General features: G+C 41.8%; 1 protein-coding gene and 1 long non-coding RNA gene across 4 annotated transcripts in view; one reads left to right on the top strand and one right to left on the bottom strand.

The window, feature by feature from the left end:
• The window catches only part of ABL2 (ABL proto-oncogene 2, non-receptor tyrosine kinase), a 47,303-nt gene that overhangs the window by 4,794 nt on the left and 15,702 nt on the right, over positions 1-26,807 (bottom strand). For 2 of the 3 annotated variants that reach the window (XM_080406587.1, XM_080406585.1), the window contains exons 2-10: positions 8,972-9,142; positions 7,918-8,213; positions 6,993-7,265; positions 6,137-6,221; positions 4,259-4,436; positions 3,434-3,618; positions 2,984-3,136; positions 1,406-1,495; positions 6-179 (exon numbers count right to left, since the gene is read on the bottom strand). In XM_080406587.1, coding sequence (XP_080262713.1) covers positions 6-179; positions 1,406-1,495; positions 2,984-3,136; positions 3,434-3,618; positions 4,259-4,436; positions 6,137-6,221; positions 6,993-7,265; positions 7,918-8,213; positions 8,972-9,142 — 1,605 coding nt within the window. Of the gene's footprint in view, positions 1-5; positions 180-1,405; positions 1,496-2,983; positions 3,137-3,433; positions 3,619-4,258; positions 4,437-6,136; positions 6,222-6,992; positions 7,266-7,917; positions 8,214-8,971; positions 9,143-12,771 lie in introns of all 3 variants that reach the window. The other variant, XM_080406586.1, reaches the window with a different exon arrangement.
• Positions 198-7,921, top strand: LOC308071327. The gene is made up of 3 exons (XR_013931085.1): positions 198-675; positions 4,792-4,895; positions 7,588-7,921. It is a non-coding gene; the product is annotated as an uncharacterized lncRNA (long non-coding RNA).

The following is a 26,807-nucleotide window of genomic DNA, read 5'->3' as shown; positions in this document are numbered from 1 at the left end:
CATACCTGGTGCTGAGCTGGAAGCTGAGTGCTCCACACTATCTTGTGTTCCTTCAATGTTCTCCTTGTTCTCTGCCTGTTTCTTCAGCATTCTAGTCTTGGAGGGAAGCATGGGTAACCGGGGCAAGTAAGGTACTATGGATGAGGAGGAGGCTGTTCTTCCAAGCTCCTCTGCTACCTCTGTAAGGGAAAAAAACCCAAACAAAACAAGCAAAAAGGGAATAGTTAGAACACAGACCAGCAGAAGAAAAGAAAATCTTGGTCTTTACTACAAACGCAGACTGGCAAGAAGAGATACACAACTGAGAAATACACACTTACAGATTTAGTTTTTGCTCAAGTCTAGAGGTATTCAGGGTCAGTTGTTTATCATAATGCTTTCAAACTCATTTACATCTTCATAATTCAGCAAAAAAAAACCAGTGGTAGGATCTGTACAAGAGGTCTAGTACGAATCTAGCTCTCTGCAGGGCTGAGGGTTGCTCAAGAGCTAAAGCCAGCCCTGAAAGCATTTGCCTCTGTTTTTAATTAAGGTGCCTCCAGTTGATGCTCCTGGGATCCCCTCAAAGTTGTGTCCTCTCTGGATCTGGATGTAAGCTGCTTTGCTTACGGAAAAGCACTGCACATCCCTGTCAGAGATGAAGACCGCACGTTTCCTTCCCAACATCAACACAAGGTATGTGATTGGGAAAAAAAATGGGAAAAAACCTGTAACCTCCTGGTCACACCCAGGGTGGCATTTGTGTGGGCCACTTGCCGTGCCTATTCTAGATCCTCCCTGATAGAATTCGACCTGGTGTGTTTTTTCTGTAGTAGGGAAGTGGATGGATCAGCTTCATATTTAATATTAAAATGTAGAAGATGCAGACACTTCTGCTTGTCTGCTGTCTAGTATCACACTTCTCACCAGTATTTACCTCCTAGCCAATTATATTTGAGAGCTGAGTTGCAAGGATTCACTCCTAGAAGTAGCTAAGTAGAAAATCCAGAGATTAAGGCACTTTGTAAAAGTGAAGGCTGGTAGAATAATATTTCATGACCTAATTGCTTCAGTCAGCAAGGGACTGTGATATGCATATATCTTTCTCTCAGCATCACTCACTGTTCCATACTCTTCAGTCTGCCTCTAACAGAGGAGTTCGTATTTTTTCAATTAAGTCTTTGGCACCTTAGTGCTCAAATGAAACCGTACTGTCCCCTGCGCTGATATATGTCTAAAGGTTATTCAGTATTTGTGCAGCAAGTAAGAGAACGTATCTACCCACTTGTGTTTAAGAAATTAAGTAAGAGATGAAGCTTCATCACAACCTCCACTGCTAGCAGGCAAGACTTAAGGGCCTGTGCGTAAGACACAGCACGCCAGGGGATAACCTCCAGTACTGTTTCAGAAAGCAACAGGGTCTCACCCTCTGAGATGCTTGAGTCGTGGAACATGGTTTCAAAAGCCTGGTGGGTCTCGGCAAAGGAAGGTCGGTCTGGTGGGTTCCACTTCCAGCCTGCAATGTGAGAAAGCAGGATAAGTCGCAGTGCCTGAAACAGGCAGGAGATAAATTTTTATTTTGTCCAAGGAGACAGAAAATACCTAAGCTTTCTCAACTGTAGTCAGACTCTGATCTCCTACTATTAAACAGGCTTTAGATTCATCCACAGATAGCAACTCATAGCAGCAGTCAGTCACTCTGCCATATCCTAACAAACAGATCTTGAGAGGAAGGAATCAATTCTGAAAATCCCAGCTCTCTGTCAACTCCACAGGTTTTTCTGATCTCTCTATCCCTCCTTCTGAATTTTTTGGGCAAAGGAGAATTCCACGTTTGCTACCCTGGCTGGTTCAGTCTGGACTGAACACATCTAGCCCAGTCACACATAACTGTGTGCGCAAAGCTCCAGGCAACATTCTGCTCACGTGCTCCTAATACTGAAATTCAGGCAGAGCCTTCCAAAAGGAGAATGTATGCACCCCTGTGGGGGAAGGTACAAGAGAGTGCATTGATCTAAGTTGGATCTTGGAAAGTTTAGAAGGGTATCATCACAAAAAGTGTAATTTCTGTAGTTAGACATCTGCACTAGGGGAATGTATGCTGGAAGCACTATCTGCCGATATTACCATAGCGTCTGGAAAGTGCCTGGTCTTCTGCTCATTTTGGGTTGCGTTAGTATCATATGAATTCCCTGCTTTTGGGCTTTTATCAGCTTCCTGAAAGTTTTCTAAAGCAATATCCTTCATCATTACCCAGCTTCTTTGTTCCATAACTGAAATTTGCCCTGACTTTCTTTGACATGTTGGGGATCAGGCATTGCTGGAGTCAGGTTGAATGGTCTCTTAAGCCCTGGTTTGTCTGTCTTGTACCTTGTCATGGTTTAACCTTGAGGGCCACACAGACTGCCTGAGTTAGCACCAAGGACTCTCTTCCCACCCTGGTCACACTGACAGGGTCTCTGCTCAGAGCTGCTTGCCTTACTTAAACAGCATGGCCTACTTTGCTCCCTGGGATCTTCAGCATTTTGCCCGGTGTATTCCCTGCTCTTGCTGGACTGAAGGAGATTCACAGTGCTCTTAAACATTGTTGCTCTCTTCTGTTAGCAAACTGTATCTTTTGGCCTTTTATTAGTAAATTTTCAATTTGTTATGGAGCATGAGGGAGCTTTTCATGGCGTGCTTGGAGGATTTGTTTTGTGCAATCTCATCAACTACGTTCTCCTGCACAGATGCTGTATTTGCAGGGAACTAAATTTCCTTCTAATTTGGTGATTCCATAGTAAAGAGCCCTACTGACAAAACACCAGTACAATTTGCTACAACGAGAGTGAATTCTTGTTCCCTAGAGATCATTTTGCGTCAGTAACCAGGTACGTCTCAGGTGACAGGGCCTTTTCCACGTTAGCAAATGGAACGGCCGTAAGAAGCAAAGACTCCAGAGTTAACTACAGATTTCTCCCACCCCTCCCATGCTTTGTCCCCCAAACTGGAAGAAGATACTCACATGCCCTCATCAGCTCGTAAACCTTTGGAGGGCACCCCTCCGGTTGTTCCATCCGATAGCCCTTTTCCAGCAGATCATACACCTGAGAGAGGTCAATGCCTGGGTATGGTGACATCCCATAGGTAGCAATTTCCCATAACAGCACCCCAAAGGCTGCAAAAGGAGGAAAACAAAATTCCCGGTCATAAATCTGCCCTCCTTTTGTGTTGCTCATTACATTGGGGCCTTTATTGCAGCTTGAGGTAGCATCGTTTTCTTGCAGATATTTCAGGCCGGTCTAGGTGAAGACATTACATGATAAAAATGCTATTGATTAATGAAGTTGTGGCCTGGCATGTGGCCATCTCATCCCCACGTTTCTGCCCAGGCCAGAAAGCAAGTTACTGTCTAGGCTGGCAAAGAAAAACAAAATGAAAAAGAAAAAAGAACATGGAAGTGGAGTTTTCTTACCCCATACATCTGATTTGATTGAAAAGGTGTTATAGGCCAGGCTCTCAGGAGCTGTCCATTTGATTGGGAACTTGGCTCCAGCATGAGCTGTGTAGGTATCTCCAGTCATGAGTCGACTTAAGCCAAAGTCAGCCACCTTCACCACGTGATTTTCTCCAACTAAGCAGTTCCGTGCTGCCAGGTCTCTGTACAAAGGAAAAAAGCACACTCCATTACTGGAGCAAGAGCAGGGCTTTTGAATACAGTCTTGTGGTTGCATAGCCTGTCCCTCTCTTCTGAACTGGGAAGCGCTCCCTTTATACATCAGTAAAGGCAATGTGAGCTTTGCTCTGAACAGTGTCAGCAACTGAGTTGCTTGTTCTTAGGAGCAATAAGGTGAATCAGGGTTAGCGTTCATTCTTTAAACTCTATTAAATTTCCAGCAATGACAGCTGTTACGACGCACAGTTTATGTTTCCTGAGAACAGGATGAGATCAGCAGCTCATCACATGCTGTTAACAGCATTATGGCCTGACTTTATCTGACTGGATTAAAATAGGACTTGGGGTTGACAATGTCCTGCACATAGGGGATACCTCAGAACAGGACAGCACCAACTTTCACAGCTGTCAGAACAGTTGTGCATTGGATTGTCAGTCTTCTATAAAAGTCATGGGGAGAAGGTACTGCAAGACAGTATTGAAACCAAAACAGCCAATGGATAAGCCAGAGTGAAACCTAACTCTGGAAGAAACCTCCCCAAAAGGAGGAATTCCTGGGCCACCATGCTGGTGCCCTGTTCATTGCAACCTGAAACTGTACCAGCTCAATGTGACTTCGCCCACCTGTGAATGAAGTTCTTCTTCTCCAGGTACTCCATGGCAGAGGAGATCTGAGTAGCCATGTAGAGTAGCACAACAGCACTCACTTCCTCCCGGTTGCATTCCCGTAAATAATCTAGCAGGTTCCCATACGGCATGTATTCTGTCACAATGTAAAAGGGGGGCTCCAGGGTACATACACCTAGCAGTGAGAGGAGGGAGCATGTGAACAAAGCTTCCATTTCTTCCCTAGCTTACAACTATTCCTGATTTAATAACCATTTGTCAAGTTTTCTACTGGTGAGTGTTTCTCTGAGAAGTGAAGACTTCCCTCTACAAGATTCAGACCAACGCAGCCCAACTTAAAACTCAGTGCTTCTGTCAATTTATCTGTCCATCCACTTTTTGGACAGAGAGAAACACGTCCATCAAAGCACCACTGTTCCTATACAATAAATGTGAAGGAGCAGTTCTTTTCTTTAGACGGTTACAGAATGAAACAGGAGCTATTTTGAAACATACGATTTACTTTTCTTTCCCTCTCTTCCTTCGTAAAGCTAAAGAGTGGCCAACTGGAAGCAGGTACCTGTCAACTGGCAAGATCTCCAGAGTGAAATGTCACTACAGAGCAATGTGAAGCACTCCGATGTGTGCTAGCAGGGTAAGTGATCAGCATGGTGGGACCTGCTCCTAACGAAGCAGTCTCACACATTCCTCAGATGACTACTCGCTACAGTCATTGCAATTATGTACAAAGCATGTATTAGCGGAGGAGGAGGGCAACGGGATACTCACGTCAAATCTCTGTGAACTCCCACTGCAGCACTGCTGAATGCCTGCTCATACCATTACGCACATACAGCAGTAAAACGTTAACTACGCTGTGCATCAGAAAGAGCAAAAATGCATCTCTCTGATGAGAAATCTTTTAGTCTCTACACCTGGAACCAGACTGGGCTGGGCAGACACTTCATCTGTGCCCATTTTTTAAATGGGTACAGAATAGTTGCCATTCTTAAAAGCCTTCACATTCTTCACATTTCTCCTTTTATCCTAGGCTTGGCTTGACAGCTTTGCTCCTGAAAGCAGCAAGTCCAGAGGCAATTAAACACTAGTAAAGGTTTAGGGTGTCTCCTTAAGAATCTTTGTACGCGTAGAATTAACTGCTATGCAGACTATTTAATAGCGATCAGCATATCATGCGTTTGCCAGTGAGACAAACAGGGCACAGCCAACCTGTAAAGCCTGCAGATTTCTTCCAGTCACGTGTTGTTTGATCTGACTTGCATCTCTGCTGCCTTATTCTCATGTACTTATTTGGTGATACCAAGTGTCCCTTATAGCAGCAGCGATCTGGTTGTGTTCTGCTTAATTATAGACTAATTTTTCTATTCAGTGGAGCTTTTTCTAGAAATGTCTCTGATCTGAGAAGTATAAAGAATGGTATTTGTTGTGCTTCCAATATAATTTTTTTCTTTCGCTTTGAATTTTCTTGTAGTTTTTTTCTGTTCTAACAGAAAAATAAGTCACAGAAAATAATTCTGTAAACCCGATTTAACACAGAAAAGTAATGTCACCCTGGTAACTGAACCCTGGAGTACGTCTAAGGCCAAGGGTACAAACTAACAGGAGGCTGATATTGCACACTTTTATATAATGCATAGTCATGCCTCAACAGCAAAGCTGTCTGCTGATGTAAGTGACTATATTTGATGTTTTATTTAAAATTAGTGTCTCTCAGCTCCAATATGACATAAAGGAGTAAGCTGTCAGAAATACAGCCCCATAACCAACCTGATTCAAAAAGTTTAATAAATACAGAAAATCTGCCACTGCTTTTGAACAAGACAGATTTCATTTTGGTGGAAACTCAAGACAGAAAGAGCAAGGTATTTCACTAACCTAACAACTGCACTAGATTTGGGTGCTTGATCTCCTTCATCACAGCAGCTTCTTTCAAGAACTCTTCCACCTCCATGGTATCTTCCTAGATAAACAGAGACAAAAGAAGGGAAAATTTATATTCATGACCAAGGTCTGCTTAACACCACATATCCTAGCTGAATAGAAATAATAGTAACCTTGTCTCCATTCTGCCAGTTTGGCTTTTACCAAAGCAAAATACAACAGCCCTGAGAAGCTGCCTGACTGGCCTGCAGCATGGCTAAGTGACAGACCTGCAGCACCCAGGGAGTTCTAGGCTTTCTCGTCTGGTAGCTGTTGTGGCTACCAAAGCAGTTGTGGCTGGTGAGAGGAAGACACTCAGGACTATCTGCTTCTTAGTTTCCCTGCCTTGTGTTAAAATTAGGCTTGAAAGCTCCCTTACTCAGAGAGGACACAGAATTGTAGCCGTTGAAACAAACAAAAAGGTTTGAAATTTTTCAGGAAGCTGAATTTTTCCAGGAATAGAGGAGAGGTTGTAGAAGATATTTCCAACACCTTTGACTTCTGAAAGATTCCACAGCTCTTCTGAGGGAAGGGAAGCAGACTTGGTAACCATTTCTACAGATCTGACTTGGACATGCAGGTGTGTGCTGGGCCAAAGTTAGAAATTGCATCGGTGCATGTGGCTTAGAAACAAGCTTCATAAGCTCATTTTGTTCTGCAAAGCTACTTTTTTTTTTTTTTTTTTTCAGATAGCACACTCCACTTTCTGACATTTCTATCATTAGGTGGTATAATTGAGAACATTACAATTTCCTTACCCTTGTTGTAAATGGTGACTGAATGAACAGTGCCTAATAATCTGAAAACTCACCTTTAATGTTTTCACAGCAACTGTGAGATTGTATTTCTTCCAGACACCGACATACACCTCGCCATACTGCCCTCCCCCAAGTTTGTGCTTCATGGTGATATCAGTCCGCTCCATCTCCCACTTGTCGTGGATGGGGGACACTCCATAGACAGTGGGCTTATTGCACTTGGGTGCTGGGTAATGCAGAGTTGTCACAAGTCCATCTGCTACTGTTGAGTGATGGTGCACCAGTTCTGCTAGAGTGCTGAAACGGCTTTCTGCTGTCACATATACCTGTTAGAAAAGAACCAGGAATCTACTTAAATGAAGGCAGCTGGAAGCTTTCACTAACACTGGAAAACAGGTTCAGTAAAAACATTCTAACATCTTTAAAAAAACACCCAACAAACAACCAGATTTTAGAGTATTTGTTCTCATCTTGCTGGGCAAATGTGGGATATTTTTACCTGCAGAAGGCAGCTACATATAAGCTATCTCTTGAGAGCAGTACTGCCTCCTGCCTTGTACTTCACAGGACTAGAAACTGGAATTCTTGTGGCCAAGCACTAGGCCTGTTTCTGCGTCTCTCAATGCAATGTATTGCAATTTCATCAAGGTTAAAAATGGTGACTTACCAAGCTCTGCGCGTTCCAAGTGAACCAATGGAAAGACCTCACCACACCAAACCACAGCTGCTTTGCTCCCTAGCTGCTTTCAGCCAGGGTAAGTACTGTCTGTACTTCTTCCAAAGAGGTGTTTGGTGAGTTACCACCAAACTCTTGGCATACATGTTCTCTCTTTTTTTTTTTTTTTTAATTAACCAGCCAGTAGATCCATTTTCTCTCATACACACCCCTCCCTTAACAGCCTGCAACTTGAGATTCTGTACCAGCTCCTAATTACTATCTTTATTTCCTCTCCCACAGCATTGTGCAGAGATCCTTACCTTTCCATCTGAGGTGGTATTGATCCTGTAGTGGTAAACACGTCCTTCATACCTGAGCGAGATGGATAGCTGCCCTGGGCTGCTCTCGCTTTCACGAACCAGGAAGCTGCCATTGATGAGACTGCTCAACAGATACTCCGCTGCACTGCGTGACACTGGCCCATGGTACCATGAATGCTTTTCTAGGCTGTTCACTGGTGTGATGTAGTTGCTCGGTACCCAGCCCTGCCCATTCTTCGAACGTACCTCACTCCATTCACCATTCTGGTTGTAACCCAGGACTCGCAACTTCTCACCTATGACCAGAAAGAAAAAAACAAAATAAGCACAGTGCAATCTCTTGGGTTTCTTTGAGGGACAAAATCATCACAACTAAGCCTGGGTTTGTAGCTTAACGATAAAAGTCTGCAGCAGTGGTCTTGTAACTAAACTGCTATACATAAAGTACAAAGTAAAGTTTCAGACAGAATACCTACGGTACTGTTCCCTAATTTATTGCAGTGTGAGTGATGAACTCAAAAAGCTTCCCGTAATCCAGCTTTTTAGACTAGAAAGACTTCTTTTTTCTTGGAGGGATGAGGTTTGTCTCCTTCTTGAAGCCTGAAATGGCATGTGATTTAAAACAGTTCTGCCGCAGGCCGTTCTGATGTATGTACTGAACAGAAATAGAAAAAAATCACTCTGCAATTCTTAGTTTTGCTCCAGTTGAAAGTGCTGAATTCTGTTATCATCCATAATGTAACGTGTTTCCTCTGGCCCTCCCTAAAATAGGCGTCTTGCAGGACCAGTGATTTGGGCAGCCTAGAACAGGAACAACCGTAGCTGGGCTGGACTGTTCAGCAGTGTCACACAAGCCTGTCTCCGTACTAGGAGAACTGCCCGGCAGGTGGCCCTCCAGCCCAAGTGAGACACAGGCCGTCTGCTTAAAATTATCAGTTCAGACAATTAACTTTCTCTAATTGCACTCCTATTCCTATCCGGGGAAGGATTCTGCTTCCCATTTTCTGTTGCTAAGTTTTCAACCTAGTAGCTGCTCTGCGATTTGCAGCCTTACCTTTGGTGATGCTGAGCGTGTTGTCACCGCTTGCTACAAAATCGTAAAGTGCAACAAAGAGATTGGGATCGCTCTCAGTGGCTCCAAGCAGGTTCTCCTTGGAGCTCCATCTGATGGCTTCATTCAGTGCCTGGGGTTCAACATCACAACCATAGGGGCGATGCAGGGCCTCTGAAGAAAGAGCAGAAGAGGAAATTTGTGTATGATTGTCAATAGATCAAAACCCAGCATACAGCACAGCAAAGCTCCTGCTGCATAATGTGGTCTTTATGGAGGGGGAACACCACAGCTACGCATCTTAGATCAGTGGTTCTCAATCCCCACTGTGCTGCCTCTTCATTCTATAGGTTACTTCTAACAGGGGCTGGAGAAGGTGATTAACTGCCTATATATCAAGCAGCAAGCTATGTATACACCTTTTATATTTATTTTATTAGATATACTTCTATTTATATACACCTCTCTCTGAAAGTATTTAAGCATTCATAGATAAGAAATGGGTGAGAAATTAAAAGCGCTTTTTTTGACTATGTGAAGTAGTGAAGGAAACCTTTCAACGCTGTTTCATGTCTTTACTGTTTCTGTGTTTGAAGTAGGTAGCCTGGATCTGAAACTGACATTACAAATACAGGTAAACCAGACCAAATTATGACACAAATGAGATCCATAGGTTGGGACAGTAACCGATTCAGTATTAGCAAGAATTATGGTGTCTGTAATACATACAAGACTATGTAAATAAGAGGTGGAAAACTGACAGGGACAGAAAGTAGTAAGGGCGATGCTAGGTATTTAGCAGCAGTGTTTCTGAATACCCCGCCAGTTCTATTTTGCTGTTTCAAAGGACAACTGATGCAATCTTGATAGTACAAGGGAGTGGGGGGGAGGAATCAGTCTTGGTTTATAGACAAAAGAAGAAAGTCCCTACAGTTCCTGTGATGATGAAAAACAATCTAAATAAACAGGGTTTTGGAAAGAACTGTAGTGAAGAGAGGTTTTCCAGGAACATGTAGCAGAATAAATTTCAGTATTAAGACAAGAGAAAGAGCAATGATGTGGCTTCATACATTTGGGCTGCTCAAGGAAGCAAAAAAAATGAAGGTGTAAAAATATAAATATTTTCTCTGATGGCACAACTGACATTAAGTTCCCGTCCCAATATATATTACTGAATTCTCTTGCTGAACTTACTTATGGAAACGTACACTGTAAAAGAGATTTCATTAAGTGTATTACATATAAAAAGTCCTCCTTAAAAAAACTGAGGATTTCTTTGCTTTACAATCATTGCTTTGGCCCATTTCTGAGGGACTGAGAGTCAGGCTCAGGATGTTTTTAAGCAGACCACTGCCAGAGAACACGTGTCTGACTACTCCCTCCCCACGCTCCCATGAGATCAACATTCGTGAGCTAGTCTATAAGGCACTTTAAAAGAGAACAAAGAGCTCAAACGCAATACAGGATGGGAAAACTGGGAAGTCAGTGAGACACAAAACAGGAAGAGGCCTGTGCCAAGTAACAGGCAAACATATGCCAAATCTGTGTCACAGGACGGAGCTCAAGCCTGGAAAATGATATTGTAAGGGGTTTCCCAGCATCTATATGCAATTTTTTGACCCTATTGTAGTACATGAGAAAGTAAATAGTTGAGGTTTGTTCTGTTTTGTTTTTAAACACGTTAGCTAAGTGGCTTTTGACTGCATTTCTGGTACTTACTCAGTTACACTGCTTGCATCTTGCAATTACTTAATATAACCTACCTCCCAAGCCTTGCCAAAGTTGCTCTCTATCAAGGTTCTCCTGGCAAGAACAGAAGTGACTAGAAAGTAAGCTACCAAAATGTCACTTCTTTGACTTCATTGTCTGCAGATGCAATATTGACACATGGTTCTTGTTCCTAACTATTAACTGCAACTATTTTTACAATATACTAACCCATCAGACTGGATGCTATCATGGAAAAGAGAGGAAATCCCAATGCCTGCTCTGCTACCTACATTACAGCATGGCTGCCAACATCCCACTCTAATTTTTTAGGGCTGAGTGTGTGCATATGCATGTCCAGTTTTTAAGCAAAAGGAAAGAACACTGGTTCCTAAATCCATCTGTCTTTATGGAGTAAAAATACATCTTTAATTAAATAATACATTCTTTATACTCCTACAGTGACTTGCGTTAGAGAGAGTGTTTCAGTGCCTTAAGCAAAGTCACTCAGCAAATGTGCTGTAGAAGGAATCTGACTTACGCATCTCTGCTGAGGAGCAAACGCAAAAGTAGGCAACATTTCCAAAAACCATTCAAACTTTCAGCTCCAAAATGTGTTAATTGGTGTTTAAATAACTTGCTTATTTTCAATTACATGTCTGCTGTAATTACATGCATTACAAAATTACATGCATTTGTTCTAAATCAAAGCATACTTCAAGTCTCTTTCTCAAGCCAGAAAAGCTCATGAACTGAGCACCACTCAACCCTTACTTAACAGACAGCACAGTGAAGCATTTAACCACGCACTGGATGGGTAAGCCTGAAGCAGCCTAGTATCAGCTTAGCTTAGAGCTGCTGCAGCAAATGCCATGACCAGCTAAGCCTGCCCATGGGGAGCCCAGCAGCAGGCACCTCAGCCAAGGCAAAACCAGCAGAAATGCCACCTGCTGCCACGTGCTGAGCAGCTCTGCCCACATGAAACCATTTCTGGTGCTGTCCTGGATTGCCAGCAAGGATTCAAAGCAGGTGTGGGACTACCACCACTTCCTTGGGAGCGCCGGGGAGGCTGGTGCATGTTCTTAACACCCACTTTATGTACCAAAAAAGCCAGCAGAAGTTAATGTTCGATGAGGAGCTTCAATCTCCTAGCTATAGTGCTTACCTAAAAATCACATCACCTAAAAATCAAAAGCTTTTAAGAGTTCATGTCTCACTAACTTCCTCTACTTTCATTTCTAGAGTGGCTCGGATGCTTAAGTAACTGAAGTTTACCCAATATGTATTTACGGGAAATCTACCAGGACATACGAGTACCTATTGCAGGTTGTTATTACATAATAACCTATGCTGCTCAATATGGTGTGCAATCTATACCATCCAATAAGTAAGGATATGGAAGGTCAGGGAAACATGATAATCGCATAGGCCTTATTAAGGAAACTAAGAAACCCAAAGCATATCACAAATGATACCCCTCCAACTGAATAGCCTGCAAGCTCTGTCTGCACCAAGAGTGAGGAAATGAGCTGGGAAGTTCTGTTTCATATCAGTTCCTTTTAAAGGCTAGCCATAAATCACATATTACCACTTTCATTTCCTATACAATGGAAAACTTACATCATCATTTAGTAAGAGTAATACATGGTCATGCGAGAAGGTTATGCTTCACCCATCTCCTTCCTTTTCTTTATTCCCACAATACAATTTGCTTCTCTCCGGATACGAATGCTTTTCCTATTCAGCCAACATGTAAGGGGTGTTTTGTCCCCCACCCTGTGCTGCCAACACTGCAACTACCAACCTCTTTGGTCCAAGAGCAGGAGGTAGTATACGCTAACTCTTAAATTTTAGAGTCACGTTACGTGCTGAAGAGGTCTCTATTTCTGAAATGCTAACTGTGTAAATGCTCATAAGGATGCAGCATTTCAATAATCCCCAAACCCAGATAAAAGCAGGGAATCTCAGTCCTGCCCATGGCTGGTCCCATTCTACAAGACAAACATAGGACTTGAACAGTCCCATGTCTTCCTTTTGAAACACTTGGAGAAATACAGGAAAGGGATAGCACAGCATTACATCCCTGAGCATCATACCTGTGAAACTCACGCCAGGCTCAGAAGTTTCCTCACCAAGGCAGCAGAGCAGCTTACCCTCTTTGCCATAGCTGCTGGACTGGAAGAGGACCGTCCCCACAATCATGCTGTGCTCTGCAGCAAGCAGAAGAGGCTGCTTGACACAAGAAGTCCTGGACTGCTACTGCCAGCACAAACGTGCAGAGGATCACTGCTGACAAGGCTGGCGCCAATGAAAAACCAAGTGCTGCCAGCGGGCAAAGGAGAAACTGTGGAAATCGAGCTGCGGGTTAACGTGGTTATTAGCTGGAAGTGAGGGTGGAGCTTCCCAGGGAACGCTAAACAGAGGATGTGGGGAATGGACTGCAAGTTGAAACAAATTTGAGATAAGCTATGAAGACAAGAGTTTTGTTCAGCTAAAAGTTGGGCAACAAAGTGTTTGGGAAGAAAGCAAACAGTTTCCTTGGAGAAATTCCTTTGTACAAATTACAAAACAGATCACCCATTAAGGGGACAGCCCAGACTGATTAATTTTTCTACTCCACATACCATTGAGGGACCACTATTTACATGAATCGGCACAGGATGATGTTAATGAAAACATACATCTAAGATGTACAAGCACTGAGCAAGCAAACTCTCTTGAGCATTTCAGAAAGAAACAGAGAGCAAGGGCAATACAGCACTCCCAATCTGAGCTGAATATTTGCTGATTTAGTAAGACTCAGGACAGCTCTCTAAAAGGGCATGATCAAATTATCTCTCAAAAAACGTAAGATTTATAGGATGAGTTCTTTAAAAGCCATAGCTGTCTAACAAAGGCTGTATAGTTTCTAGCAGGACAAGCTCCTCCTAACACGTGGACAAGGAAGGGTTAAAGAACAAGCAATCACCATGGCAGTATCACACCTGGGGGGTGGGTGGGGGCTGCTGCAGAGGGGTATAAAAGGGAGCAGGGAAAGGAAAGTCAATGGTTTGGCCTTTGTAAGGGGAGAGGAGCTGCTGCAACCCACCAAGGAGGAAGAAGTACAAAAGAAGCAGCATTTCTGTAACCCACCATTCTGTAAGAAAGACTGCTGCACCACGTGATGAGGCCTCGGATCAGGCTAAAGGTAAGAAACAAGCAACCTGCCTTATTCCAAATGTTTGCATTTTGTGGATGTGGAAAAACACTGTGTAACTATGGGTATGCTTGTGGTGGTAAGGAGTTGCTTTTCCCTGTATGGCCTGCGATATAAGTTATTTCCTCTACCACCATCGCCTAACGTATGTGGAAAAAATAACTAGACAAAATACCTTGGGATACCTACATACTGTTGTCTTCCTAAAGTTCTGACAAGTGGGTGACCTCTTTCCTTCCTTCTCCAAAACCAAGCTGAGTGAATCCTGCAGCATGCTAGCCAGTAGTTACAGGTTGAGATGCCTAGGGTTTATTTTATCCATTTTCATCTTTGGTTTTGTCTCTTGCAGTTTATTGTTTTCTCCCCTTATTTGCTCCAAGTACTCCTAACTACACTGGTATTAGTACTAACCTTAGTGTTTCTATTAATACACAAAGAATAAGCAGAATTTGCAGAGAAAGACAATGCAGCCTCATAAACACATGGATGAACTTTGTGACAAACACACTGTTGAAATGGTACCAGGAAATGGCAAGCTACATGTGGATCTGTGGCTAAATTAGTCTTAGCTGTAATAGTTAATAACCTTAGCTAAAATCACAGATTTACTTCTTAGCTAAAATAAAACAGATGAGTAATTGGTATTTGGAACAAAGAAGGATTAGCAGAAAGTTAGGTTGGATTAAGAACATAACTTGCAAATACATCTATTTTAGCCTCTGTCGGAAGAGTATCCTCAGGCAAAGCCTAATGGCTGGCTGGTCTGTTAATGACTCCTGATGGGAACCAAGTCATAGCCAGCACTGGCATTGTGGATGAGTAATACCCTAGCTGGAAGTTTCCTCTAACAGGGCAATTCTCTGGCTGCATCCTTCCAGCCACCCTCCTGAAGGCATTCCTCCATGGGCAGGATACGGAGTGTCCCTGCACAGTGTGTAGCAGTTCAGAAGGTCCTGTCAAATGCACTCAGGCAGAACAAAATCGGGCATCTTTCTACCTGAGCATCATTTCTTTTACAACTGATTTTCCTAGACAGTTATTTTGTACTGTAGGCCATCACCTTGACATCTGCATCCACCACATCTGCATCCTGTTCCTATTCCCTTCGCAGTAAGTGCACAATATAAAATCTTAATTCTGGTGTACTTAACTTCCTCAGTGGACAAATCCACCTTTCAGGCACAGCAGCTCTTCCCAGCTCTTTAGACTATTCCCTGTGGTGTCCTTCAAAGCAGTTTCCTGAGAGTGGTTACCCTTCCTGTACAACTTAAATCATCCACTTGGAAACATTTCTCTGTTCTTCCAGCAGTGGGAAGAAGTTGAATAAAAGGAAATCTTGCTGACTATGCTACTTTGAAAAATATATAGTTCAGGGAGCTTCTAAAAAATCTGCTGTACTCTGAATTTCTGAACCAACTGTTGATGTCTTTTAAACAAAAGAACGTGTAAATGGAAATACAGCTCTGAAAAGGACTTGGTGTTGCTTGGAGTAGGCCAAAGTGACTGGTTTGTCAATGGAAGGAAGACAGACAAAGTAAGGGTTATAGGGTGGGTAAATCCTGGTTATTGCATACAGTCTCAACCTGGTATCTTAGCATTTTACATCAAAAAGCATGGGGGTGGGGGTGTATATACACACGCACGGTGTTCTATCTCCTGGCTTCTTACAGTCCTTTTTCCACAAAGGGACACTTGAACACAAGCCCACCAGGATTCCTGCATGTACCACATCTTTATTTTCACTTTGAGTTTTTAAACTAAATACCTATATAAATATCCATGATGCTATTTTACACACAGGCTCATTTTATATGCTTGCTTTTAAGACTACCAAAGAACAGGTACTGGTCAACTTAAAAGCATAGAATGTAGACCATCAAGTAACTAATGACAGCTAGTACAATTGGTATTTTCCACTGCATCTTCAAAACATGTATCCCTTTACATCACTAGACTTCAAGATCTTTACCCAGCTTGTTAGTGGGAGGATTTCTGCCTTAATGAATACAAGGAAACAAAATTGATAACACAGCAGCAAGCGGGTTTCCTATTTTGCTGACACGATTGGAAAAGTATCAAGTTCTACAGTAGCTTTGTTTCTGAAGCCAAGTCTCAGCGTTTCCTACTAACCAAAAATACTCAAGGCAAACTACATACTAAAAAGCAAACCAATGCTGAACAGGCCAAGTTCCTGCTGTCTAATAATGTGGTAGCACTGAAGCAGACCGATGAACTTTCTTTACCCCGTAACAGACTTTGGCCCTTACCTAAATGGACCACCTAGTCTTTCTGCTGACATACATGTGGCCATGAAAAACACCAGTTTAAATGGGACAGACAGCTCACATACAGCTCTGGTAAAATGCAGGCAACCTAACTAAATGCCATTCCTAGGTGTTCCTCTCCTGCAAGCAACCAGACTCTTAATAACGTGGTTTGCTTGAGCTAAGCACAGATCCATAGTTAGCCTTTGGGCCTCCCACAGAGTGGTGCAAGGTTTAAGCAGTGTAAACAACCCACTGAATAAAGCCAAGAAATACAGCTCCAAGCCAAGAACTTGGGATGGGCAAGGAACAGGTTTCTATTTATGGTACCATGCTGGGACAGACTGAATGGGAGGAGGCTTCAGAATCAGTGACAAAATTGCATCATGAACAGCTCACATCATATAAAAAGAAACATTTCAAGCCAAGCTGGTGGCAATGCCTTGCCTCAGTTATCAAAATATATCTTACATAGAAAAGGTTAATACAAGGGATCTTTGGTATCAGAGACAAATATATGGAGAAACTTAAAAGCTCTCCGTACACCTCACCTCTTAGGAGCAGATTTATTTTGCAACATGACAAACTGCTGCATATGATATTTCTCTGCACTTATTTAATGGTTAAAGTGGTGGGACTTTACCTAGAAGACGTGATTTTTTGGCTAGCCTGAAATAAAATTCCAAGGGAAGACAAGGTCTGGGTTTTTGTGTTACTGAATTTTACTTGGTAGGAGGAGGGAGACAAACTGATCTCTATTTAGTTACACCAATGTATGAAGAATTCAAGACATTGTCTGTCTACCTGAACATTACAAGAGATTAGCTATGTTAAGATTTAAAATAAACAAAAACAAAACCCACACAAACCAGTGTTGACAGAAGGAACCGCCTGCCTTCTGTTTCACTGGTTCCAGTTAGGCTCACCATTTTTATTAATAATATCAGACAGAGAGAGGCGTCCCTCAGCTCGCTCCTTTGCTCAGATGTCAGTGACACACACGTATACCACTTCTCCCAGTATCAACCCAATGCAGCACCTCCCTACCTTTTTCATCAACTAATTTCTGGTAAACAAGTATCTTTTTGGCACAGAATCCAGTATAAAATAAATCAAGCTTAAGCTCCAAAGTATTCATGTGAAAACCTTCATTCATTCCTTTCTGAATCCAAGAAGCATAATTCTCTTCATAGATCAACAACTGTCTAGGCTGTAAGTGACCAAACCTTCTATCAAAGCATACGGTAGTGTTGCTGTTTTAAGAGAGAATTCAAAGTAGACTAAGTATTGAGCATCTTCAGTACGAATGCTGCTAACTCAATAGACTGGCTCTCACTACCTTTTAAGATTCTGTGTCCTCATAGAACTCTGGCAGGAAAGTAGCTCTGGGATATATGCAGCTAGCAAAATGATGCTGGTTTTACATGCATTTAAAGAACCCTTTAGGGTGAGGGACTCATGTAAACCCAGGAGAGCTGGGCCTAAGCTATTAAAAGGTACAATGGACATTTCCTGTCACCGGTACCGGGAAGGGCCAGTATTCACTCAAGTTACCAGTATGACTACTTGAATGGGCCTCTAGGTGAGGAACCAAAACCCAACAGCACAACAGAGAAAAACACTCCCTGAAACGAGAGATTCCAAGGCAGGTACAATTATATACAAAAAGGATTTTAGAACAAAAAGCTACAAATGTAACTTCTTTGCAAAATCTTGAATACTGTATCAAAGTGTTTACCTTAATTACTAAGGTTTTATTCAGCTCCTATGAAGCTACTCAGCTTTGCAGTTGCTGGTATCTAGAAACAAGTAGTGAGACCACCAACTTTAGATGTTCTATATTACATACCTCTTTCCATTGAGCGCCGAGGTGATGAAGTTGTAGGCTTTGTTCCTCTGAATCCTGCCTATAGTAGGTTAACGATTCCCACAACGACAGTTTTGGGGAAAGGAGTGCTACGAAGGGACAACCGGAATTCAAAGGTAACTGGGAAACTGTATACATGTAGATCAAAAGTCTATTTGACATCCTTCCTCTGTCATAGTAAGTTCCAGTAAACCTCTCTACTATGAAGGGTAAGGAGGATTAGGTCACCCAGTCCTTCTCCAGGAAAGGTGGGATGGCCAAACATTATGACAGCTTACAGCAAGTCATTTAGCACTTTTTTAAATCGGCACTTTGGGAGAAAAGTTGCTTAATGTGGATTACGCTTCACTCAAACAAAATTTCTGATGAGTTGTTAATACCGGCCAGATCAAGGTCAAGATACTATCTGCTTCTTAGCAAATCGAATTAATAGTCATTTACTCACAGTGTTAAGAAAAACATTTGAAGTAAGAGCTCTTCTGCAAAAAGACTACTTGAAAAATCATGGCTCAACCAACCTCTAAGCAAGCCAGAAATACCTACATTAACAAAGTCTAGCTGGCAAGAGGTTTATTTTGCAGATGTAAAGCACCAACTTATCAGACTTTTGAGTTAATATGACATAAATGTCCAAACTGCTCTCCAAGTAACATAGTTACATCTTATTGGAAGTCTTCCAGTGTTAGGTACTCTCCTTAGACTCGGCACCTGAACAATGACCACATTAAACTGTTCCTCAGCTGGCTTTTTGAAGTTTATTTTTAGCCTTTCTAGTTAAAAAGTAAAACTTGGAAGGAGAGGGTAGAGACGACCTCACTGACTTGTAATCTCGGGAGTGAAAGAAAACGTCGATCTAACTGCCCAAATTTGAGTTGATGTCACATCGTGAGGCCCAAGTAATTATTTTTACAAGTGCCTTGGACAGGCAGCACTGCTTACCTTCTGGAGGATATTCGGAGGGCAGCGCTCCCCAGGTGAGCTGATATAGCTTCAGTTTCCAGTACATGAGTTAATTTTTTAATGGAATCCCAAAATGCTTGTTAGCACAGATGCGACTTCTCAGTTCCATCCACCCACGCTGAATATGCAGCAACTGCCAAAGCTACACAGTACTTCTGGTTGTTTTTTTTAAAAAAAAATCTCTAGCTAAAAATAAATCACAAAACTGTCAACCTCATTTGTCAGCAACCAATATGCTGTTCAAGCATTGTCCACAGCCATTTTCTTCTCTTGAACAAAGAAGGGGTTTCCTTTTTAAGGTATTTACTTCGTTTGACTAAAATACTCTCGTGATCTTGCCTCCTTTGAAATATATTTGTCTTAGAAAATAAACCAGCATTTCCTTTCCTCCAAGAAAAGCCAAGCTTTAGCATGAATACTTGCCCAAAAATTGTATGCCATCTTGTTAACGTCAGAACCAGGGAAAACTCTTAATATGGATGCTTATCAGGAGATCCCCAGAGTCTGACATCTGCCTGAGCCCTGGCTGACAGCGTCTTAACTTGTCTTGCTCCTTCTCAGCCCTGCAGGCTGATTCACTTGGGCGGGGGGGGGGCAGTGTAAATATGCACGTATGAAGTCCAAGAAACACGTCTGTTGCACTAAACTTAGTTACTGGCTCTGTGCTGCTGCCTGTTGGCAAACGCCAGGCACTTGTCATTGGCTCGGCTGAGCAGACAAGGGCCTCCATTCACCAGCGCCGTGTCCAACAGCTGCTAAATAACCAGGGTAACACGAATCCCGGCCACGGCAGAAGGAGAATTCCTAGCCCAGCACCGACAGCTTTGCAGTTTTAGGCTGTGTCACTGCATTTGCTTTTACAAATCTAACAGCAGTGCTAAGCCCTCGTGTGTCTGAGGCCAGTATTAAGACGAGAATGTACTCACTGAAATAACATTTTTGGAAAATCCTTTCTGGGTTATGGCAGAATTAATACAGCTTTGAAGGAACAGAAACTACAGTCAGACTGAGAAAGTTCAATATTCCTATTCTAAAGGTAATCAAAGCTACAAAAAGTCACTGTTTGACTTGCTGGTGTCGTAGTAAAGCCAGTTTTATTGAACAAGGATAGCTAGAAATGAGTAGACAAAGATTATGAATAAGTGGATCTGGATTGAAAATGCTTATGTAGTTCTGTAGGTTTGTGATGGATATTACTCAGTAGATCTGATATTTTTGGACAAAATAATAAAAGAAACCCAGTGTTTTTAAAATAATTAATTGAAGGGAGGTAAGACTAGCCCATATATTCAATGGAAGGAATTTTATGCAGCTAAGATAGAAACATTCATTATATGTATGCCTGCTACTAAAGTGGTAGCATCTACTATGAAGTTAGGCATTGAGATAAGTTTTTCTTTTTAGGAAGTACAAGTACTTCTTGTTAACATCAAAACTCTAGAACATTTAAGGGAATTATGATAGGAAAAACAAGTCCTGCCTCTTGAACTCAGCAGAACACTTCAGAATGTCACAAGCAAGTCAGCTAGCTGACAACTGGGATTCCTCAGGCATGTAACATCACCGTACTGGGTCACTTACAGCCCAGCATCCTGCTGTCACCATTGCCAATAGAAGTTGCCTGGGGAAAGGATAATGGTATTATTCCAGAATATTTTCCAAGCCTCCAACATGTTGCAGCTCAAGGTCTTTCTGAGCCAGAGCTGGCATTGCAGTTAAACTTCCTTATAGGCTTCTTCCACTATTTTGTCCAGTTACTGTCTGAAGTAATGCAAACTACACTCATCACAAACGGTATCCTGCTGCAGTGTTGTTAATAGCTCAACTGCACATCGTGGAATAATGTGGAATAAAGGCTCTTACTTGTTTTGAACACATCTGCTAGTTTCGTTTGACGATCCTCAGTCCCTACAGTGATGAACCCTGAACAATCACTACCTGTTGGTGCTTCCCTTGTCACTTGTGATTTTTATAGGCCTTTATCTTAATTCTACCTAAGCTACCTTTCTACCAGGCTAAAGAGTTTGTCTTAGGCAGTCTGGTGATGTTGCCTTTGGTCACCTTTAAACAGTCCTCCTTTTGAGTTTTTTCTAGTTCTACCATACCCGCCCCCCTCCAGATAACTAGATCAGTATTACATGCAGCATTCAAATCATAACTTTGTGCAGTGACAGAATGATCTATTTTTCTATTCCCAATGCCCTGGTTTCTGGACTATCATTCTAAATGTTGTCACGATTAAGCTGGAATATGACTGTAAGATTTATTTTTATTGTTATAGTAGTCAGCTCTGAGCTAAATACCTCACATGCAAAGCTAGAGCCGTTTTCCTCTAAGTACCACCTTCCATGTGGTTACACTGAGTCTTGTACCGCTTCTTCAGCCTGGAACCTTCTCCAATTCTTCAGTCAGTTTTTGCCTCTAGTGTCTTTAATAAGTTAATAATATTAGCAACTTTACCACCTTGCTATTTGTTTTCTTCCTCTTTGCATCATTTGTCCTAGTCTCATAGCAGATTTTAATTAAACAGTTGAATTGAAGAACAGTTAGAAAGTTGAGTGAAAGACATTTTCTTTATTCCTGTTTGATAGCTGCTTCACTTCTAACACCATTTCACTAAACAAAAACCAATAATGTGTTCCAGCAAGTTATATGCTACAATCAGTGTTTAGTACAGTGAATGACCTGGTTAAGTATCATCAGATACTGCTGTCTTATGGTGAGGCGCACTTGAAATAAAAAAAAAAAAAAAGACAAAGATTACTTTGCAAGGGAAACTGCTGAACTAGAAGACTGGTTAAAGAAGGTGTAATTGGCTCCAGGGAGAAATATTCCAGGAGATGGGAAACCTGAATATGCCTGCATGCAAACAGAGCAGAAACATCCCATAGATAATGTTTTTTCTACTAATTTGTTTTCAGAGCAGTAAAGAAAAGCAAACAATGTACAACAGCATGGAAATGAGTGACTTAATTCCCCAGAAATGTTAGCCCACATCTTTTGACTAAGTTAGACTGCCATTTCAAAACCAGAAACCGCATGGAAAATGCTTAGATTAACCTTAAATTAGGATAGCAAGGCCAGATTCTGATCTATAGATGAATAAACATCATAAAAAGAGGTAGCTGCAATTCCAGACTCACCTAATAACTCATCAAAAGACAAATCCCCACCAGAACCAAGCTCTGTTGCCAACTTACAATGCTAACCTGAACACTAACAGTTTGTCTTTCTATAACACTTCAAAATAACACTTCAAACATTCCCCCCCTTGCGCTGGGGAAATATGGAAGAGGAAAACAGTTGTATGGATTTATCTAGGATTGTAAAGGGCTTTGAGGCAATGCTAATGAAATGAAATCCTATTTTATTGAATTGGTACCACAAAACCATCTATTCACCTGGCATAAGAAGAGACAGACAACATAAGCTATATTGTAAGAGTCAGGCAGGCTTCTCAAGACAGGATTATGCACACTAACTTAAAAGCAAGCTAAAATTAACAGTGAGAGAGGAAGGGATGAATGCCACCTTTAGCCCTCTCAAAATGCAAATATTCCAAAACCAACACATAGACAAGTGTTCTTTTGGACTACTTCAGTGTACAACTGAATGAAATACAACAGAGTGCTACTCCCTCAGTTCCAACCAATCTATTCGTCTCTTGTTCTGATTTTCCATCTGTTGTTTATAGGTTTTTGAATTGAAATACAAAATGACAAAGTATCTGCTATCTTCTAAAACAGATCCAGCAACTAGAAAAAAAAAAATTGTCAGTTGCTTGCCACACAATTATTTAACTAATTTTTTCCTGTTCAGAGGGTAAAACAATGTTGACAGTCAGGGAATAATAACCCACTACCAGTTATTTAAAGAGCCTTCCTCCCACTTAATACTGGCATAGCTGTCTGAGACATCTCTCCTGCTGCCAGTATTTGTGGTGGTACGACTGGGATGCTCAGAGTAGGTTGGTCGATATATTGTCAGCTGGTTTTAACCAAAGGTTACTCTAGCCTCTATTACTGCTTCTGCCTTTGGGTGCCACCTCCCCCAGTGCTTAATTTACTCCATTTACTATATATATTCTCAGGGAGGAAGAAAGAGGGAAAGGGCTGGAAATTCCCAGTGGGAGGTCTAACATTGCAGCTCACTCAGCAATTCGTTTCCTCTCGCTCTGTAAAGTACTGGTTAGCTCCTAAATTGCATCCATCTACATCATCAGGTTTTGTGGATTTTACTGTGCATGGTAACATTTTTCTATAGAGACAAGGAGTACAGCACACCACAGAATGGGAGGACACTTCAGTATTACCTTGCCTCCTGCGGCACTGATAGTTTTTTACGCCTGCAATGGTAGCAGTGACAAGTAGAAATGCACAGAAAACTGCCATTCAAGTTGATACGAGTTATCGCTGATACATAACGGGTGAACAAGGCAAAAATATGTTCTTAGGTCATACAAATTGGAGAAATCAATCCATTCATATGGTGTACAGGATACTTGCAGCCACAGGAGGAATGGTATCTGTACTCTACTATCACTATTAATCAAAGAATAGGGAAATTAATGAAGATTAAGTGCAAGATGACTTAACCTAAGCTAGAAAATAAGGTCTCTGACAAAAGAACATTAGCTGCACTCGGTTTCTTGGCAAGATTTTTGCCAGTTGTGCCGTACAGCTTGCTTTGAGGGAGGTATGTGAAACTGCTTCTGAGTCCAGGAGTGTTGTTTTATGAAATGGAAATTTTGAACTGAGATTGAAACCGAAGCCTAACTGTGACACCCAGAAGGGACCTTGCTTGCAGCGTCCCCATGTCTTCCGGTTTGAAAGGCCAAGAAAGGTCCCTTTATCTTGTTAAATTAAGGTAATTTTTTTTTTCTCCTAAATTGACAGAGTTCCACCTCATTCCTTCTTCCTCCTACTCCACAGAAAAACATTCCCAGTTGTTGCTGGCTTATATAGGTTGTGGGGACAGCTGACTGCTTGGATTACACAGGGCTATATTGTATCCCTTCAAGAACCAGCCACACTAAGTGCTTTCTCTGGGACCAGGGCTCACTACTGGGCTGTGCCAACACACCAGGTGCTGTCTTGAAGTTGGAAATTCCAAGACAACAGGCAGTCCTGCAAATGCTCCTCTCAAAATCATTCTCTCTTGAGCCTCTTACAGTACAAATCTACTCCCAATTAGATACCCAAATAACCAAAAACATGGTGAACTGGTACTCCATTCTGGCTTAGCCTCTTAAAGCAAAGGGGCAGAATGCCATCTCCTGCCTTTTGTCCAGGTACTGGAAACTAAAGAAGCCCTGGCTTTTGGTAGCTTGGCAGAAGATTTCCCGGTTACATTAATACTATTTACAGCAGTTACCTATGGCCATCCTGTACTTGAATGTTTTCAAAATAACTGTAGCTCTCAGTGCAGTAGTTGGAAAGCAATACACTTACCATCCCATGCAGACACTGCTTCCAGCCTAGGGCTTCTCTGTCCCATCCTTATGGAGACATCTTATTTAGCGCTACTGCAAGATGGTCAATTGCTGCCAGCTTCCTGAGATGCCACTAAACCCTGCCTTTTAGGGCATTTCCCTATTGGAATTCCATGCTGTTGTGACATGTTAATTAACTCTCAAATTTCTTTGAAAAAGTACCCTTGTGGTAAAGTACAACATATGCCTCAGCTGAAGAGTTACTACTCTGCAAGCAACAGAGCATCCAGAAGCAGTTACAAATAACTTCAGACTGAAAGGCGCTACACCATGTTGGTTTAAAATGGGTCTTTCAGCTCAGAAGAACTTTACAGAACCAGAAGCTAATGAATATTTGAAAGTATTTGAAGGGTCTTTAGAATTAATGATGTTACCTGCACAATCTACATCATTGCCAGAAACAATCTTACCATTGCTTTCAAGCTACTTAAAGCCAATGTAAGTGTGCTGCATGGGCTGCTTGGAAGTAAAAAGATCCCGGATAGGTTATAGAACTGAGCAGATGCCAAAACTGTTAAAAACAGTGAGGGAAGTGAGGCAAGGAAAGACGTTTATATGGACACATTACTGTTTCAAGATCTAAGTCTCTTGCAATCTAAAATAAACCATACAAGCATAACAATGTTAAATTTTTATAAAGCCTGATGGTCAGTCCCTGAAAAACTGAAGCAAGAGCTGAAATTCAGAAACCTGGAAACACACAGCACATTTAAACTCCTCCAGCAAGGATGCTGAAGCTCCTGCATGAAGCATCAGCAGAGATTCTGGGGCAAACACCCTTTAAGGTCATGCTTTCATCATGAACAGCAGATTGCCTGTGTCCCCCCCAAAAAGAAAACCTCTGAAGCACCCAAAGAGACCAATGGAGGTGAATCCATGAAGGTGAACAGCACACAAATTAGGGACTGAAATACAGAAGATGAGAGCCTGGAGAATATCCAGCACAGACCTACAAAAAGCATGAATTTTGTGGGGTTTTTTTCCTTCACTAAAATACCAGTAAACTAAACATGCAGGGTCAAACCTCAGGTTCTAAAGCCAGAAAAGCTGAGTAATAGCAAACATCAAATTATCATGATCAAATACATCAAGCAGAATCAGCCCTCAAAAGGACTGACTAATCTAGGTTGTCATATTCTCTTGTGACGCCAAATGTGACTGTTTAGTAAAAACTTGTATATTGAGAATTGGGTGTAACTAAAATGCAGCAAATTACCAGTGTAAGAACTTAATTCCTAATTACTAGAGAAACTAGACTAACAGATTTATTCACAGAACTGAGCCTCTTTTGGCAGAAACAGCAGTCAAATAATCCATTTGATTATCCAACTCTAAGTTCACACCTACGTCAGCAGCCTGAAGGACAGCCAGCCTTTTCCTCTAGCTGTCAGTCTCACCAACGCAAGGACTGCAATGAAGAGCTGCTGTTATGGCCACGGGGTAATAATCAGCTTTTCATTCAAGACATACACGTATGGCCATTAATGCCAAGAACTCTGTGACCACTGAAGTAAAATAACAGTTACAAAATCCCCACCCTTAAATTAGATAAGAGGTGATCCTATTCTTAGAAAATTAGAGAAGTAACCTCTTATGAAGAGATAACTGCCTTTGACTCTTTAAGCATATCTGAGTTAACACGTTTCTGAATTTCAAAGATTTCTAAAAGAACAAATTTCAGGGTCTTATTTCAGATAGCAGCCTTGCTAAAGAAATACAATGCAAAGTGTATGTGTATAACCTATTAGATTATTTTTTTTTTAGTAATCCTAAACCAGATTCATCAAAGCCCTCCCCAGACATAAAAACAAAACCACTGAAATATTTCGCTAAGGTCTTGAGGGTGCAGACTGAGCATGTGGCTAAATGAACCCAGCAAGCAGCTGCTGCCAGGTCTGTGGCTGTTTCCCCTGCTCCCAGCTGCCTCCTTGGCTGCTTCCCATGTGCTCGTACCCGCCGCGTTCATCTGCTGTGCAGCAACCTGGGTCGGGAAACCAAACCAGCACTTCAGAGTTTTCTGTTGGTTTAGCTCCCTGGACTGGCTCACCACAGGGTCAGACAAGAACCAGTCCTGGTAAAGACGGAGCACAGTGGTGGTGGGGACAAGCTTCTCTTTTGACATGTTTTCATCAGTTAAGCCTTATCATATTGTAATTCAGACAACCAGGATATAAACAGGCTGTATCCTTTAAAAGTTTACTTCAAGATTAAGTATTTCCCAGATCAAGTTATAACCCTCTCCATAACAGAAAAAAAATAATAATGCAGCTATTCTTAATTTGAAAATTCCTAGTGAACCTTTTAGAAATTACGCACTGTGAATATTGTAGACAGATTATTTGTAACAGACTTCA

The sequence above is a fragment of the Falco punctatus genome, assembly GCF_963210335.1.
Source record: "Falco punctatus genome assembly, chromosome: 11".
Lineage (NCBI taxonomy): Eukaryota > Metazoa > Chordata > Aves > Falconiformes > Falconidae > Falco > Falco punctatus.
Note: the sequence above shows the minus strand (reverse complement) of the source record. Positions and strands in the feature narration are given on the sequence as shown.